General features: G+C 38.6%; 1 protein-coding gene and 1 non-coding gene across 5 annotated transcripts in view; one reads left to right on the forward strand and one right to left on the reverse strand.

Moving 5' to 3' along the window:
* Positions 1-17,509, forward strand: part of DCHS2 (dachsous cadherin-related 2) — a 110,742-nt gene extending 93,233 nt beyond the window's left edge. For all 4 annotated transcript variants that reach the window (XM_051790612.1, XM_051790614.1, XM_051790613.1 and 1 more), the window contains exons 15-20: positions 2,011-2,222; positions 3,691-3,842; positions 6,492-6,622; positions 8,126-8,412; positions 12,168-12,306; positions 13,741-17,509. In XM_051790612.1, coding sequence (XP_051646572.1) covers positions 2,011-2,222; positions 3,691-3,842; positions 6,492-6,622; positions 8,126-8,412; positions 12,168-12,306; positions 13,741-16,367 — 3,548 coding nt within the window. In that variant the 3' untranslated portion in view covers positions 16,368-17,509. The remainder of the gene's footprint in view (positions 1-2,010; positions 2,223-3,690; positions 3,843-6,491; positions 6,623-8,125; positions 8,413-12,167; positions 12,307-13,740) is intronic.
* Positions 9,994-10,099, reverse strand: LOC127472563 (U6 spliceosomal RNA). The gene has a single exon (XR_007905054.1). It is a non-coding gene; the product is annotated as a U6 spliceosomal RNA (small nuclear RNA).
* Positions 17,510-17,813: the final 304 nt, after the last annotated feature.

Below are 17,813 nucleotides of genomic sequence, written 5' to 3' on the forward strand. Positions count from 1 at the left end.
TATCCTGATGTCTCCAGGCATCAAGTGGCATACCACTGTAAAGTTTATCATGGTTGATGCTGATGGACAATTAAAATTATTTTGTTTTGTTTAGATGAGGGGCACTTAAAGTGCATACTCTTGATTTTCAAGTCCTTTTTATGTCACTGAAATAAAGCTAGAGAGATTAGTCTTAAAGAATATCTTAGACAAGTTTATCCCCAAGAAAATGAATCTTCTCCAATATCACCTCCAAAAAAAAAATATATCAAATGGGATTTTCCTTTTTTTTTATCAAGCTAGGCTGAAAAATGGTTACATGATGTTTTGAAGAGTCTCATAAGCACTTTTCTTCACAAACAGGAGTGGAATTTCTATAGCGGTGAATGTGTCACAAGTCTTCTTTTGAGACATTTGAACCATTGTGGTTTCTTCTGTTTCCTTTCCTCTGAAACTGTTCTGTTTCTTAGAAAACATTAACTGAAGTGTAGCCTTTAGGAATTTCTGAGAGCAGCTCTTACATCAGAATAATTTTGACACCAGTAATTCTCTATCCATTGCTTCTACAGCAAAAGTATTTTGAGCTGTATCGATGCCCTTTCTATGTTACATATTCTGAACAGCCAAAGGTGTGCTCTACTTGTCTTTTCAAGCACTGAAGTTAATTAACCATACTTTAAAGAAGACTGTCAACCACTATAGGGGGATTTATTATGTTGTAGAATCATAGAAAGTATAGTAGGAAATTACTCAAAGACGTGAACTACTCTGTTCTCTGATACAGAAGGGGAATCAATTGTGCCAAAATCTGACATCTGTAACGTTCTTAAAAGCCATCAGGGGTAACGATTTTGCAAACTCTCTCAATAATCTGAACAAGTCTTGGCAATTGGAAAGTTTTTATTCATATTCATGTTTGCTGAAATCTTTTAAACTTATTACTTCTTAACCCAGTAGCAGTAGAAGTAAGACAAAGGCAACCCCCCTATTATTTACATATTTGAAGACTGTTATCTTGGTTCTTCTTAGCGTGCACTTCTTTATAATAAGCAACTCTGGTTCTTTCACATGTTCCTCCTAGCTGGTGTACCTCAAACTTGATTATTTATTCCACTCTACACTTGAGTCTTTCAGTTTACTCTCTGTCATCTTGAAGTGTATTCCTTCTGCCACTGTCTGTTTTTCTTCCTCTGTATACAGAATGTGATAATTTTTAAGTGTTGTGCTGAAGAAAGACCACCTGCCAGCTTTGAAATCCTTATGTTCAAGACATAGATTGATACACAAGAGTTAATCTTTGCTACTTATCTTAGAAAATAAAAAAATAAAAAGCACTTATGCTATCTCAAGTTTGGGATATAGATAGTCATGGCATTGTTACTGAAAAGTCCATAGAAAACTGAATTTGAATTCCAATGAAATTAATACACAACTTAACTATGTTTGATGCTTAGATGTAATGGAGAATTATTACCTAGAACATTGAAACAATGACTACAGATTTCCAAGAACATTTCATGTTTAATGTGGAGATGTCTAGTTGTACTTGTAGTCTCAATAATTTTCATTTATTATTTTTGATAGAATAATAGTTGGGGTGAGGGAGCTCACTGCATCAGAAAGAGCCAGTGTTTTACCTGTGTGCCAGTCAGATACATAAATTACTGCAGCTGTTGCCCGATTTGGATATAGATGGAGGGCTAGATGAGGGACAAGAGTCTCTTCTGGCATGGCAGTCTCACTGTCATGTACCAAGGGAGCACACAGCCACTTTCTCTCTATCCCTCTACCAGTAAATGTGCTTTGTTTTAGGAAATTGCCAACATGACAATGATCGGTGAAAACTTAGCTGTTCATGTGGGGGGTGATGTTACATAGAAGAAGGACATGATGGAGAGCTTGCTGGAATTCTGTCATGTGTTCGGTGGAGGTGACCATAGATGTTAGGAATTTCATAACTGCATTTGTGCATGTTTTTCCCTGGATATGTGTCACATCTTGGGATTTTTTATTTTTCTGTTAATAAACTAGGTACAATCACAGTGAAAGAGCCAAAGTTTCTTGATTATGAAGTTAAGTGTAAAATACATCTTACAGTTCTGGCTGAAAATAGCTTGAATTCAGCGCTCTGTGGAGTGACAGTTTTGATTCAAGATGTCAATGACAACGTACCTAAATTTGAACAAAGCTATTACAAAGCATCAGTATGGGAAGGCCAGAGTCCCAAAATGGACATTGTACAGGTAAGTGGAAGTATATCTTCCCAAGCCCAGTGCTGTAGTTAAAAAGAAGTTTGGCTCATCTGTTCATGACTACAATCCTGCTAGGTCTGTTCTGGACCACTGTCTTTTAAAAACTGAGAATGAGCTTCTTGATGTTGCTACTACTTTGCTTGGATATCTAAAATATTAAATTAAGTTTTTTTCTAGATGACATTTCAGATCTTTCATTCAGGTTTAAGTTGAAAGAGAATTCTGTATCTTCTTGATAGTTGTGCAGCTGGACTTTAAATTCTCTTTTTAAAAAATTTATGTTTCTATCTTCAAGAAGTTGAAAGATACTATTGAAATCTGCGGTTCTGGTTACAATAGAGGCTGGATCTTGTACTAATGCATCTACTGAAAGGGCTATAGTAATACAAAGAATACTTTCTACTCATCAGACTAGTAGAATCAAACCCAAGTGTTCAATTTAAAATCTGATGCCTAAAGAGCAGCTTGTCTTAATTTAAATGTGCAAACACTTCTTCCTCTGAATGGATCCATTCTCCCAAAGTGTTTCCATCTGGCCATGTTAGAGCAAAAGAATACATCAGTTGGTCTAGAAGAACACATAATTTCCTCAGTGTATGTTCTTGCATTGCAAGTCAGGTCACAGTGAGGGTCATGTTAGGTACTAAAGATATTCTTTCTCTAGAGAATAAATAAATGGAACGCTACAAATGCCTCCAGGGCAAAGTGATTAGAAACTGATGGACGTTGTATTTAGAGAAACATATGTCCAGGAATGAAGAAAAATCAAAAGGCAGTCAAGCCAGATGTGTAATCAAAATTTTATGACAGAATACATTCTATTATGTTTCCTTTATTCAATCTGACTGGTTGCTTCTGCTGTGGTTTGGATCCCATACTCATTATAATGCTTGTTCAGCAACCAGAAAAATACAAAGATGACTCTTCAAAGAGTCAGAGGAGTCTTTGAGAAACCTGTTCATTGCTGATGGATGTTAGTTATTCTGTTGGTTTTATAGATTGCTTCTGCCCTTTTTATGTTTTCTGGTTTGTATTTTTAAAAGGTAATTAACTATTCTATGAAAGATCCGAAAGCTTAATAGTTTAATTATTTTATGCTTTGTGTGTTTGTATAGCAGCAATACTTTAAGGTCAGTCCTGTACCACTGAGAAAGTGCATATTTGTGTACTAAACAGGGACAGCATTCTAACAGCAACCTAATAGTAAAATTATTATATTCAGCCCTAACACTTTCTTTAGCTGAATTTCAGATTACTCATTCATGTGCAGCCCATTGCAGTTCATAAGCAGATTTTGTGACCTCACATGACACTCATGCTGGGGACAAAGACGATGATTTATTTAAATCTGTGCAGTTGAAAGGAAAGTAACCAGAAATATCTGACTGTAGTATAAGGTTTTCTTTCTGAAATTGCATTCTGCAGGTTTTAATTAAGCCTCACGTTTGCTCACAAACAGGTATTTGCAACTGACCTTGACAGTGGGCTGAATGGAGAAATGGAATACTCAATTTTATCTGGTAATGAAAATGCAACATTTCTAATTGATTCAGCACGAGGAATTCTAGCAACAAATACAGGCCTAGATCACGAAAACACTTCATCTTACAGGTTTGTATGCAAGGTTCTCATAAAAATGTATTTTTCTTTGTTCACTCTAACTTGAAAATGCTCATATTGCATATTTCATATTTCATAGTTTCCTGTTGATATCCATTACCCACAGAACCTGGGTGCAAGCCAGACAGCACTGAGAACAGCACTAAAGCTGCCCATTTGTACTATGGATTCTTGCATACTTATCAAATTTAGAGAAAGAAATAGTCTTGTTTAATCAATGGCAACACTTACTGACATAAATGAGTGTGATGATTCACTAAGGAACAATGACAGTTCCTGGATTTTAGTTTATGAAGAACTGTATAGCCACTCCCTCTCTGGAAACATTCTTTATAAATATGTAAAGACACAGAGAAAACATCAAATCAAATCCAAGAAATAGAGATATGTTCTGGTTTTAGATTAGAATATACTTAAATTTTCTTCTCCATAATCTGATAAAGATGCTTTTGTAAACTGTTTTCAGCTATAAGCTGTCTTGCACTAAATATTTTTCCTGTTTTTCAAGAAACTGTGCATAAATATGGTCAAGTGGACATAACAATTTTTCTTTGCAGGTCATGCCATAATTGGAATTAGAAAGCAAATAAATCATGCCTTGAAGACAAATATGAGTATGCAGATTCATTAATAGACCCTTTTTAAGTACCACAGTCTCCACAAAAAGTAGATTTCTTGTATGTGTCAGTAGAAATTACGGGGTTTTTTACATATGGTTGTAGTATCAGTAAAAATATTTGCAAGTTTTCCTGTCCTCTGGGACCTTAAAGTTTTAAACATCCAATAAGAATTCTTATGTATGAGAATAACTTGTAGAAAATGACATCAGAAAGATTGAGAGAGTATGTGGGGGGTTTTTCTTAGTATCAGTGTAATTTGATAATAATGTCCTAAAAAATATATGTTGTTTTAACATAACATATAGGACACTTAACTTGAAGTTTATTTTTCAGCTTTTCACTGAATCAAAAACACCAGTTCTGATTTTTAGTAATTTAAGTAGTGTAACACATTTTATTTGTAACTAGGTACTTTAAAAGAACACTTGAATAAATCCTTCAATGGAAGGATGTTTACTGCTGGTGAAATATTGAGCATATGAGCATAATTCTCATATCTGTCTTTAACTGGCAACCTGAGTTATTTCAGCATTTATGTTGGAATTCTAGCCTTTCAAACTGACAGTATATTCAAGGAATATGAAGCTTCATATTCCTTCTCTTTATAATTAGTTATTAATCTGTGTTAATCACATTTTTATTAATCTGTATTAATCACATTGTTAGGTGAATAGTGAATAGCAAAAGAAGCTTTCAAAACTGTTTTCCTGTTTGATTTCAAAATGTTACCATCAGTTCTTTCAAATTTGCAAGGAGTTGCTTATTTATCTAAATTGAACATTTTCACCCCCAGAAGTTCTAAGTCCCTTATAATAGGAGTTATAATGGAAGTGTTGAGAGAATTTTAATGCCTTGGCTAAAATGTTTTTATGAGAGGTTTTTTTCCTGAAACCTTAGAAAGTGATTATTTTTAGTAAAATATTTCCATATGTATACCTTAACAATATTCATTCTAGAAAAAATACATTTTTTGTATGGAATTTTGCATGGTCATTGATTGAATACTGGTCTGCAATTCAAGTTATGTCTTCTGTCAGTGTCAAAAACCACAAGGACACCCAGAGCAGAGCTGGTGTGGTTCAGGAATGGAAGTGCTGCAATCCACAGCTTGAGTTACAGCCTGGGTATTCCATGTTATCATGTGAACATTTAGGAAGTAACATCTATTTGACACTTTAAACAGAAACTGTGACTTAGAAGAAAGAAGGAGAAATAACGCATTCGAAAGATCTTCAGTGAGACCCAGGCAATATGGTGTGACATGTAAACAATTGTTATTGCATAAAACATTTAATTGAGATGCCCAGCTTTGACTTTTATATCCCTTCACATAGCTTCTTTTTTTGTCTGATCTTTACTACCCTTCCTTATGCAGGTGTAATATGGAAGTGTATAGGCCAACTCTTCTAATCTGGCAGTGAGATTCTGGTCCTGCTAAAATCAGCGGGAACCTTACCATTGTCAAATGGTGCATGTATTCAGGGTTTTCATTTCATCACTTACATTTATAGTGTAATGGAGGGGCTATTCAATGTGTCTGCAGGCATTTTGGCTGAATGTTACTTTGGATGTTTTTGTATTACCCCATTTTCACATCCCTGTTGTCTCTTTATAAACAATGAAGAGAGATAGGTTCCTCCAAAGGATAATTTAGTGCTTACATTTTAATTCCTGCTCTGAATTACCAACTGAAAAACTGTGTCTTATTTAAAAGAGTTGTTTAACCACCTGCATTTGGTATGTAACTGGATGAAATGAATACAGAAAAACAATTCCTTTTCTTTGTGTGATTTTAATATATTTTTACCCTGTAGAATCTCCTGGACATTTTTGCTCAAAGATGAAAAACTAAAACTCTGGATAGTCAACCTTACAGAAAGAAAGATGGAATTTCAGAGTTGCCATGAGGAACAGAAATGACTAATCTTTTTGGGTTTAAAATTTCCCCTGCTTATAACATTGGTGGATAATTCAGTGATTTCTGACCAAAAGTGACAATTACTGCTTCCTTTAATTGTAGGTTGGTTGTACAAGCTGCTGATAAAGGAAACCCCAGACTCTCTGCTACAAGTATTGTGAGGATAGAGGTGTTAGATGTTAATGACAACGCTCCAGTTTTCCAACTGCTAGGTGAAGTGGAGGTCCCAGAAAGTAAGTGTGATAGTACAGCTAAGTTTTGTTAAGGCTGGGAATTGTGAGATAACGGTAGTGCTTTTGGTGATTGGTGTAACTAAACAACTGTAGTAAAAAGGCTAATGGGTAGTATTAAAGCTGAAATATCAAAATTAATTGTGTTTTGCTTTTGTTCTCAGAGGCATTGTTCTTAATCTTTAGACATTGTGTTTAGGAATAGTTTGGAACAAAACCATAGGCAATTCATAAAGAGAAAAAAATCTGCAGAAATACAACTGTAATCTGTTCATTTTGAACTCCAGTATCATATCCTTCATATGTCTTCAATTTCCACTTTTTTCCAATAAAAATGCTTGGTGGTAAAACTAGCGTTGCTAGAAATGAGACATTTTGAATTTCATTGTGATGAAAGAAATAATTTCTGTAAATTTGAATGAAGTGTTAAAATGCTCTATAACTTGATCCAGTTGATGATCATAAATAGGAGGACCCAGGACCTCCCAAGTTCTCATCCCAGCACACATCTGGTATGTTGTGTGATGTTAGCTCAACATTTGCAGATCTTGAGTCTTAAGCCCATAACTTTCAAATACAGGCATCATATATGTGAATGCGTTAAGATACACAACGGAAAATTTATAAAGACTTAGGTGTTGAAACCCCAGTAGTTCTGTTAAGAAAAGATATCAAGGCTGTCTTTCTCATGATATGTTTTAGCCTTTCCTAAATTTAACTCCCACTGGTAATGACAGGTACAGAATTCATGGATGCACAGCAGCTGTAAATAGTAGTTACTTATTTAGCTTTTTGTATGCCGTTTAAGAACAGTTGTTTTACGATATGATACAGTATTTTTGAAGCCTCATGCCCCAGGCATGCAAATGGGAAATGGTTTAGCTTCTGTTAGTTCCAGGCTTTGTTAAATGATCACTAATAGGTTCAGTTTGCAGTTACCGGTACTGTCAATTTAGCCCATGACAAAGCTGTCTGTATCCAGTTTCTCAACCTCATAGGGTTATACCTTGATAGACCCTAATATTTTTGTACCATGTAGGTCTGTCTGGAGGTCTCCTTTCTCTCTAGTGGCCTCCTCCTTTGAAAAGCTTCAGAATTGCATTTGCTGGTTCTACACAGACCAGGGGTCTCTGATGCCTCAGTTAAATATTCTTGTGGAGGTTTGTGACATTGTTCAATAAATTCATGTCACCTAAATGCTCATGTAAAACCATGTAAGTTCCTGTTGGTAGCAAAGAAACAGTTATGACTACACTGGATCTGAGAAAGTCTAGAGAAAACCCAAATTAAAACTGGGATACAGCACATACCTTTGAAGAAATCCACTACTATTTCCATACTGTTTCTGGATACTGTGCTTATTGTAAAACACAAAGTTAAAATACATCAAAAGCTATACTGAAAGTTTACATATATCAAAGATTCAATATTACAAAATAGGCAAAATCCTCAGAAATTGTAACATCATCTTTTAGCTATGACTTATTCTCAAAATTATTGTTTCAGATGCCCAGCCTGGTTTTATAGTGACTCAGGTGTCAGCAAGTGATGCAGACTCCAGGCCAGCACTTCAGTTTGGTTTTATTTATGATAATGGTCCTGGAATGAAATTTACCATCGATCAACACACTGGTGTAGTCACAGTAGTGGAACCATTAGATTTTGAAGAAACTGCTGTTTATAAGCTGAAAATCATAGTTTCAGATTCTGTGCATCAAACAGAAGCAGAACTCACTATCCTTGTTTTGGACATCAATGATAACCCACCAGTCTTTACTCAGGATTCATATCAGGTGAGAACATGGCAAATGGACAACAAACACGTGATAGATATCTTTCCGTATATGATGATAAATAGTAAGAGTACTTGTTTATGTTTGTCTTAAAAATGCATTTGAGCACCAAGAAGAAAGGTCTCTGCAAACTATTTCTGAGCAGAAACAAAGCAGAGCTCTTCTGGGAAACCCCAGCCTCTTCCTAAGAATTCTACTAAAAGAACTGAGGGAATTGTTCTGTTTGAATGTTTGTGGTTTCTGACTTCAGAAGGCAAGTGATGTGAATGCTAGCTGTATTCCATACACCATGCATTCATCACTAGGAGTTACGGGATATTATCCAAACCAGTGAGGAGCAGGGTTCAGTGTTCAGAACTTCCTTCTTCTGAGAGAATGGTGAAGAAGTTGATACATTTATTCTGACCCTGTTACTATGGCATGAATTTCTTCATTTTCTGTTACACAGCTCCACAGAGGTGTAGCAAGTGCCCCTGTGATAGTTCATGCACTTATAGTTTGTAATGTGTAACCCTGCCTTACAGTAGTGGTGCTCATCTAGGGAGTGAAGCATAGGAGTTCTGACTTCCCCAGTTTCCCCTACTGGACTGAGGAGGGTGCAGAGCTCAGCTTTTGGACTTTTGGACAAGCATTTGAACTGCTATACTGTTGTAGAAATCAAATTGTCTAACAGTGAAACAAAGCAGTTTTAGTCACTATGGACAGCTATGGGCCACTGAGATGATTTAAGAAATTAGAGCGTCTATAAAACAGAGTCACAGATTTCACAGAATATTGAGTTGGAAGGGACTCACAAGGATCATCAAGTTCAACTCTTAAATATGTGACCTGTATGGGGATTGAACACGCAACCTTGGTGTTATTAGACCATGTTCTAGCCAACTGACCTAATCTCAGAGTCATTGAGTTCTAGAATAATTTAGGATGGAAGGGACCTTTAAAAATCATCCAGTCCAACTGCCTGACCAATTCAGGGGCAGACCAAAAGCTAAAGCATGTTTTTAAGGGAATTTTCCAAATGCCTCCTAAACACTGACAGGCTTGGGACATTGACCATCTCTCGAGGAAGCCTGTTCTGGTTTGACCACCGTCTCGGTAAAGAAGTGCTTCTGAACGTCCGGTCTGAACTTCTCCTGGCACAACTATTGAGCCATTCCTACGTGTCCTGTCACTGGGTTATCAGGGAGAAGAGCTCAGCACCTCCTTCTCCCCTTCTCTTCAGGAAGCTGCAGAGAGCAATGGGGTCACCTCTAAGCCTCCTTTTCTCCAAATGAGACAAACCCAGAGTTCTTAGACACTCCTCATCGGACATGCCTTCCAGCCCTTTCACTAGCTTTGTTGTCCTCCTCTGGACACATTCAAGAACCTTCACACCCTTCTTGAAAGGGTGGGGCCCAGAACTTCCTACAGCACTCAGGGTGAGGCCACACCAAGGCTGAATGCAGTGAGACATTCACCTCTGTTGACTCTCTGGTGATGCTGTACCTGATGCAGCCCAGCGTAGAGTTTACTGCCTCTGCAACCAGGGCACACTCTTGACTCACATTGAGCCTGCTGCCAACCAGCACCCCAGATCCCTAAAACAGTATGGAATGCTTCACGAATTTGCGTATCATCCTTGCACAGGGGTCATGATAACTTCTCTGTGTCATTGCAGTTTTACTATCTGTGCTGCCAAAGTGAGCATGATATCACACAAGACTCTCAAGAGCAGGCTGCTAAAAGGGTTTTGCTGACTTAATCAGCCGTAGGACTGTGGGGCGTGGTCTAAGGCTCAGCAGAGGTAACAGCTTGGAGTTAGGGCTTGGAATGGGAGAAAGACAAAGCCTGGAGCTTCAGGTTAAGGTCGGCTGCAATAAAAGTGCCACAGGAGAAATTGGGTGCCAGAGCAGTTGTTTCCTTAGGACTTGTTGGTGTGGGACTAGGCCTGTGCAGCTTGGGCTGAGGCGCAGGAGAGCCTAGAGCATGGATAGTTCAGCCTGGAGAAGAGAAAGCTCAGTCTTACCAATTTGTGTAAATAATAATGGTGAGGAGTAAAGATGGGCAAGTCAGATGGGCAAGCCACACTCCACTCTGTGGTGTCCAGTGACAGGACAAGAAGCGTGGGCACAAATCAAAGTACAGGAAATTCTATTAAACATCAGGAAACATCTTTCTCTTTTTCTTTTTTTTTTTATTTTTAAACCTCTAGCAGTGACTAAGTATTGGCACAGGTTGCTCAGATCAGTTGTAGAGTCTTTGTCTCTGGAGATATTCAAAACACATCTGTACACAGTCTTGGGCACCCTGCTGTAGGTGACCCTGCTCTGAGCAAGGGTTGCACAAGGTGACCTCCGGAGGTGCCCACCAACCTCAGCCATTCTGCAATCCTGTGAACTGAACTGTTTGTTTGATCTGGTGCTTTTTGTGTGTGGTGGACGTCCTCAGAGCCAAAAATATGAGGCACAACAGAAGACGTGGATTGAATAATGCTTCATTTATAAATATCAGACAGATTTATTCAAGAAATAAGTCTAAACATTTGGCTTAGTAAAGAATTTTCAATCTATGAGCAAGTGCAGGCACAGTGGTTTAGTCACTTAGATACCTGTAAAACTTTCAGGTGCCTGAGTTGTCAGGATTTATGTAAAATTCCCACTTGTACTCATAAATCTACATTCTGGAAAAAAATGCACTATTAATGCTCAAGTGATTTTTAGACTTTAGTTTTCTTCAACCCTCCTATGTGTCTGATTATGGATAATAGTTTAGGCAAGTACTTTCTTCTGCAAGTGCTAGGAATTTTTTTGTAGATTGGAGCAGACATTATAGGCAGCATTATAAAGTGATGCAAAACAGTGTAGCTCTATTGACCATGTTAACATAAACAGCTGAGCTTCTCTTTTCCACAATCCTTATGTTTGGATGTGTTGCTTGGAGAGCAAGATACAGTGCTGCTTTTTGGTCAATGATATGTATAATTCCCTATTCATCATCCTGTATTTTTACCCTTTTATTATCCTTTCAAGTGTTTTCATATTTATGCTCCTTATATATAGTTTAATATATACGTATGGTTATTATATACATATAATCTCTCTGTTTAAATTATTTAAACTAACACTTCAAGTTATGACAGAGGTAGCTGCTATATCATGCTGTTCATTTGAAATTTATACTTCCAAAGATTTATACTTTGGAAGGAAACTTTGGTCACAAAAGTACTGTATCTGGACTTCAAATAATGAAAATTGTTAAAAAGGGAATGGGCTTTCTTGGTTTCCTAGAGGAAAAAAGGGAGAATTTTGAAATACTAAATTCTAGGAATAATCCAGTGCTCTAGTGCTGGAATTTTCAGGGTGCATGTATTGGGTTTTTTTTAGTGGTTAAGCATATATTCCAGACAGAGACTGCAGACTGTATTCCATGTATGGAAATGAAGGTGTTTTTGAAAGCAAGAAGAAAAGCTATTAGTTGCAGTCCATTAATGTAATTTTGAAAAAAGTGATTCATTTATTCTCTGAACTCACTGTCATAATGAGCTGGGTGGATTTTACTACTGCTTATAGTGTACTGTGAATTTTGGCTGTATTAAAGGCATAGTTTTCAATATCTCAGCTCTTTATAGTTTTGCCCCAGAAGAAAATGGGTAAGTAAAACTTTTTCCAAAGCTGGGAACTGTGTGTGTTTTTTTCTAATAAGATCAAATAAAGCCAAATGTATACTTTTTATGTTTCAAATATTTTATTAAGCTCTATTTTTGCTTTATATGTCAGGTGAACTTGCCAGAGCTTATTTCTATGGATGCCACTGTTCTGACAGTCTCTGCAACAGATAGAGATTCTGGGCATAACGGAATGATTTCCTACAAAATCCTCTCTTCTTCTGAGGGATTTTCCATTGATCACAAGAATGGTGAGTCTGTAAGCATGGCTTATTATTTCAGCTTTTTTAGTGTAAATTGAAGAGTCCTATTGCTTCCTCACCTGTTGCCAGCGATTAGTTGAGTTCTGGAAATTTTTGGTGGCCAAAGTCCATGCATATGTTTTGGCTAAATCTGCCATTATCAGTGAAGAACTGATCGCATCAAAGACTGGAGTTCTCAGTTTGTCCCGGAACCATGCATATTTTTGCTGCTCTAGATGCAGTATGTGTATTTGATACTTTATTGTTGTGGGGAGGCCTTGGCTTCACAGTATTAGCTATGAGTTCTTAGAATCACAAAATAGTTTGGAAGTGATCTTTAAAAGTCATCAAGTCCAACCCCTTGCAATGAGAAGGGGCATCTTCAACTAGATCGGGTTGCTCAGAGTCATGTCCAATCTGACCTTGAATTTTTCCAGGAATGGGATATCTACCACCTTTCTGGGAAATGTGTTCCAGTGTTTCACCACCCTCATAAAAAAAAAATAGTTCCTTATATCTACTCTGGCTTTACCCTCTTTTAGTGTAAAACCATTACCCCTTGTCCTGTCACAACAGCCTGTCTGTCCCCATCCTTCTTATAAGGCTCCTTTATGGCCATTGTGAGGTCTCCCTGGACCCTTCTCTGGGCTGAAAAACCCCAGCTATCTCAGCCTTTTATCACAGGAGAGGGGCTCCAGCCCTCTGATCATTTCTATGGCCCTCTTCTGGATTCGTTCCAATAAGTCTGTATCTTTACTGTGCTGAAAAGTCCAGAGCTGGACACAGTACTCCAGGTGGGCTCCAGCAAGAGCAAAGTAGAGGGACTGAATCGCCTCCCTCAACCTGCTGGGCACACTTTTTTTAACACAGCCCAGGATGCAGTTGGCCTTCTGAGCTGTGAGCACACATTACAAGTTCATGTCCAGTTCTTTGTGCACCAGTATCCCCAAGTCCTTCTCCACAGGGCTGTTCTGAATCCCTTAATCTCCCAGCCTGAATTGGTATCAAAGGTTGCCCCAACTCTTGCGCAGGACCTTCCACTGAGCCTTGTTGAACTTCATGAGGCCCCACTTCTTGAGCTTGTCCACGTTCCCTCTGGATAGTATCCCATCCCTCAGGCATGTCAGCTACACCACTCAGTTTGGTGTCATATGCACATTTGCTGAAGGTGCACTCGATCCCATTGTCTGTGTCACTGATGAAGCTATTAAACTGTACTGGTCACGGTACAGACCCCTGAGGGACACCACTAGTAAGTGATGTCTATCGTGTCCATCCATTGAGCTGTTGACCCACTATTCTCTGGATGCAAGAGATTTACTATGGTTTGTGCAGCCATTATGGTTGAGTCATTTTCAAATATGACTGTTTAGATTCAGCTTTTGGAATCACATTTACTTGCCTGTGGAGTGTGGCCTTTTGTTAATTCTTTTGTATTTTCAGGTTCAGTGTTTGCTACAGGACCAGTGACAGAGCTGAAAAATATTTCCACTATTCATCTTCTGATAGAAGCCATGGATGGTGGCAGTCCCGCTCTCACTGCAGTTACTTCCATAGCGGTGCACATAGAAGATGTAAATAACTATGCCCCTCAGTTCACAAAGGTTCTGTACAATCTCAGCGTGAGTGAGGATGCCTCAGTCGGAGAAAGCGTCCTCATGTTTTCAGCCATCGACTATGATTGGACCCATGAAAACACATATGTTGAATACTCTATTATTGAAGGCAATGCTGAGAATTTATTCTCCATAGAAACAAGCGTCATGGGGTCAGAAACATCCTACAAACTTGTTGGCAGTCTGGTTTTGAGCGATGTTCTTGACAGGGAAACAGCTTCTTCTCACCATTTGGTCCTCCTTGCCTCTGACTGTGGAACACCCTCCTTGAATTCAACTGCTACTGTGCTAATAACTGTGCTGGATGTTAATGATAATGCTCCAGTATTTAGCAGCCCGGAATACCATGTTCATGTCAAAGAAAGCATCCCTATAGGTAGTCATGTCACCGAAGTTTCAGCAAATGACTGTGATGCAGGCACTAATGCAGAGATCACTTATGCTATCATCTCTGGAGACGACAGGGGACATTTTCGCTTGGATGAGAAAACAGGATCAATGGATTTGATGAAAATGCTGGATTATGAGGATACCATGAAATTCACTTTGATCATCCAAGCCACAGATGGAGGAGCTGATATAAAAAATATGGCTTTTGCTGTTGTTTTTGTAAATGTCCTAGATGACAATGATTATGCCCCGCTTTTTTTGTTTCCCAGTCTGAGCTGCATTGTCAGTGAAAATATGCCTACATTTTCTTTTGTGTGCGCTGTTTGTGCACTGGATTTTGATAAAGGCTCCTATGGGCACATTACCTACTCCATTCAGTCTTCATGTTTGGCTCATCGTGAAGCTCCTAGAGACCATGACATGTTCTTTATTGATCCTTTGACAGGAGATATTCATACAAAGCAAATGTTTGACTATGAAAGTCAGAATAGGTACTGCCTCATAATCCAAGCAAAAGACAAAGGTGACTCATTGGCTACCATTACAGTTCAGGTAGATATTGAGGGGAGAGATGAATTTGACCCAGTATTTACACAAGAACATTATTTTTTTAATCTCCCCGAGAAGAATGAAGCAGGCCAGTTACTTGGCAGAGTGACAGCATCAGACAGTGATGGTGGACTGGACGGAGTTGTTCATTACTCTCTTCTAAAACCTTCTCCATTCTTTTCTGTGAATGAAACCAGTGGTAATATTTATTTGACTCACACTGTTCACAGAAAGAAAAATGGCATCAAAAAGAATGATGATAGTCTGGAATTGTTGGTAAGAGCTCATAGCCCAAAAATGGAGTCAAAGTTCACAATATGCACTGTTTTTGTAAATGTTTCCAGTTCTCCTGATATTGATCTCACAGCATCAGCACACAGCCTGACCATTAGTGTTTCCATTTCATCGATAGTGTTCTTGCTGCTTGTGGTCGGTCTGATCGCACTTACTCTGAGACATAAGCGAAAAGATCTGATGAATGCTTGTGTGAAAAAAGAAGCAGTTTCCTCCTCAGCTACTGATGTGAATTCAGCAAGAGAAGATAAGGACTGCCAGAAAATCCAAAGTACTGAGAGCAGTATGCTTCCCATGGGTGCTATAGCAAAATGGCTGAGCCTAGCAAGAATTGGAGAGGGGAAGGATGATGATGTCCCCTGCAGGCATTCAGACTCCAGTGGCCATGGTTCTGCTGAAGGAGAAACTGCAGAGGATGAAGAAATAAAAAGGATCAACGAGTATCCTTGCAGAAAAAACACCAGCTCAGCACTGAGCGAGTACGGCTCGCGAATGCCAGATTCAGGGATCCCAAGAGAGTCTGATCAGTTCTCCTATCAGTCTGGAGAAATGGATGGCATGGCTACCATGCAAAGCACGGAGAACATGCAGACCATTAAAGGAGAAGGCAGAGAAGAAGCCTGTGACACAGCCTATGCACATGAAATTTTGTCTCAAACACTTAAGAAAATTGGAATAAAAGAGAAAGGTATAATGACAGACCTCACAAGAGAATGTGTCCCGATGTCAGATAGGCAAGACTCTGGGTGTGATTCACTTGCAGCTGTTGGCACCTCTGATGAGGATCTTGCAGGTAGTTATAACCGAGATTATGTACTCAGCTGGGAACCCAGATTTCAATCTCTTGCCTCAGTGTTTAATGATATTGCAGAACTGAAAGATGAAAACGTACACATTCACAGCTTGCCCAAGGAGAAGAAATCTCTTGTTTTCCCTCCTCCCTTGATAACATCAGTAGCACAGCCTGGCATACGGACAGTGCCACCAAGAATGCCAAATATAACATCAAGGCAAGCATTTAATAAATATGCTCATTCTCCCATTATCCATAATCTTGGATACCCTCCACCAACCATGACCCCAAGTTTTTCTCCTTCTCTCTCTTTACTTACTATGCAGACACCTACTGCTTCTCCAGTAGTATCTGATGGGAAAATGATAGGAACATGTCTTATTGATCCAAGCTATGAACTTGCAATGGAGGAAGAAATTCAGGTCTAGGTTATTAACTGACATATCTTACAGTAAAAAATATGGCTTAAAATATATTTTGTTATTTTTTAACAGCAAAATATGCCTGTCAGAGCTATATCACCAGTATTCTTTGTTTCCATGAGCTGAAACAGTTAAAATATAAAATAACCACAAACTTTGTAACTGTACATCTTATTCTTCCTAGAATACACTGTGAGACCATGAGGCTTCTCCTCTTTCAACTCTCACCTGTGGTTTCCTATGTAAAACCCACAGCCAGGTGCCTGATAACCAACTTGACTAATTTTACTGTTCTTCTCATAAAATACATCAATAACAAATAAAGGGAAGTAATTATTTATTTTGGCAAAGATTCATTAGCATGCTGGTGGGTTCTGACTGCTTCTATGGTGGTATTAGAAGAGGATACCAGAGGGATGTGTAAGTACAGCAGGTCTGGAGGTGGGCAAAGAATAGAGCAAGGATTCCTACAGAGCTCTTTCTCTAGTGTGTATCCAGACTTCCCAAATCTCAGCCCCTGAGTCCCAACAACCTGCTGTGCCTGGGTGGTTTCATCATCTGCTATGCCTTATACTTGGGCTTTATTAGCTATCTTTGTGCTGTGGAAACCCATTAGCACTTTCTGTGCACCTCTTCTTTATCTCCTGGTTCAAAGCCAGCAAGTCACAATCATCTGAATAATGGTTCACCCTTGGAAAACAGAATAACCATAAGAGAAAAGCAACCATCTTCTCTATTATTACATCACAAATAGATACCTACTGTCTTTCTGTCCTGTTACAGAAGCTGTCCTGGTCCTCAGGCAACTGTAAGCACAGACAGTGTTACAGTTCTGAAGGTCTTGTATGTGTCCACCCTGGTCTTTGGTCCTGTGTTGGACCAAAGATCTCTACAAGACCAGATAATCTGGCCTTGTTTGTTGTATGTATCATACATTTGGCATTTTGTGTATGTATGTATATCCAGACACACACATGCTGCGTATGCTTGTGTATTGTATCAGATCAATAAAATACACAGAAAATACGTGTAGAATAACTGTTTTTTCTTCAATGTATATTTAAAAGTCTTTTGCATCACATGGATTAGAACTGAGCTATAGGGGAGTGTCTAATTGGTGCCCAGGAATCTGCTACGACTTGGATGTGTACAGAAGTATACCTTGTACAGGTGGAGGGAAAGCATAGTGTGGTCAGGCTGAGTGATTTTGTGGAATCAGCATCAGGTGTGCAGTGGCTGCTTGTCCTCAGTCATGCGTGTCAAGACTTGCAGCCTGTGGGCTCATAACTTGTCTTTGAATAAAGATCCTATTTCTGAGGCTAAATTGTCAGCGTACACCCTGCATATAGAATAGGATCCATGCTGCTATGCAAGAGAGTGTCTTTTAAAACTGGCATTTTTTCTGTGTACTGCTGTGGAGTAGGAAACAAGACATAGCTTAGGCATTCATTG

This window comes from Manacus candei, unplaced genomic scaffold (genome assembly GCF_025592945.1).
Source record: "Manacus candei isolate 608988 ecotype Guabito, Panama unplaced genomic scaffold, ASM2559294v1 h1tg000028l, whole genome shotgun sequence".
NCBI classification, from domain to species: Eukaryota; Metazoa; Chordata; class Aves; order Passeriformes; family Pipridae; genus Manacus; species Manacus candei.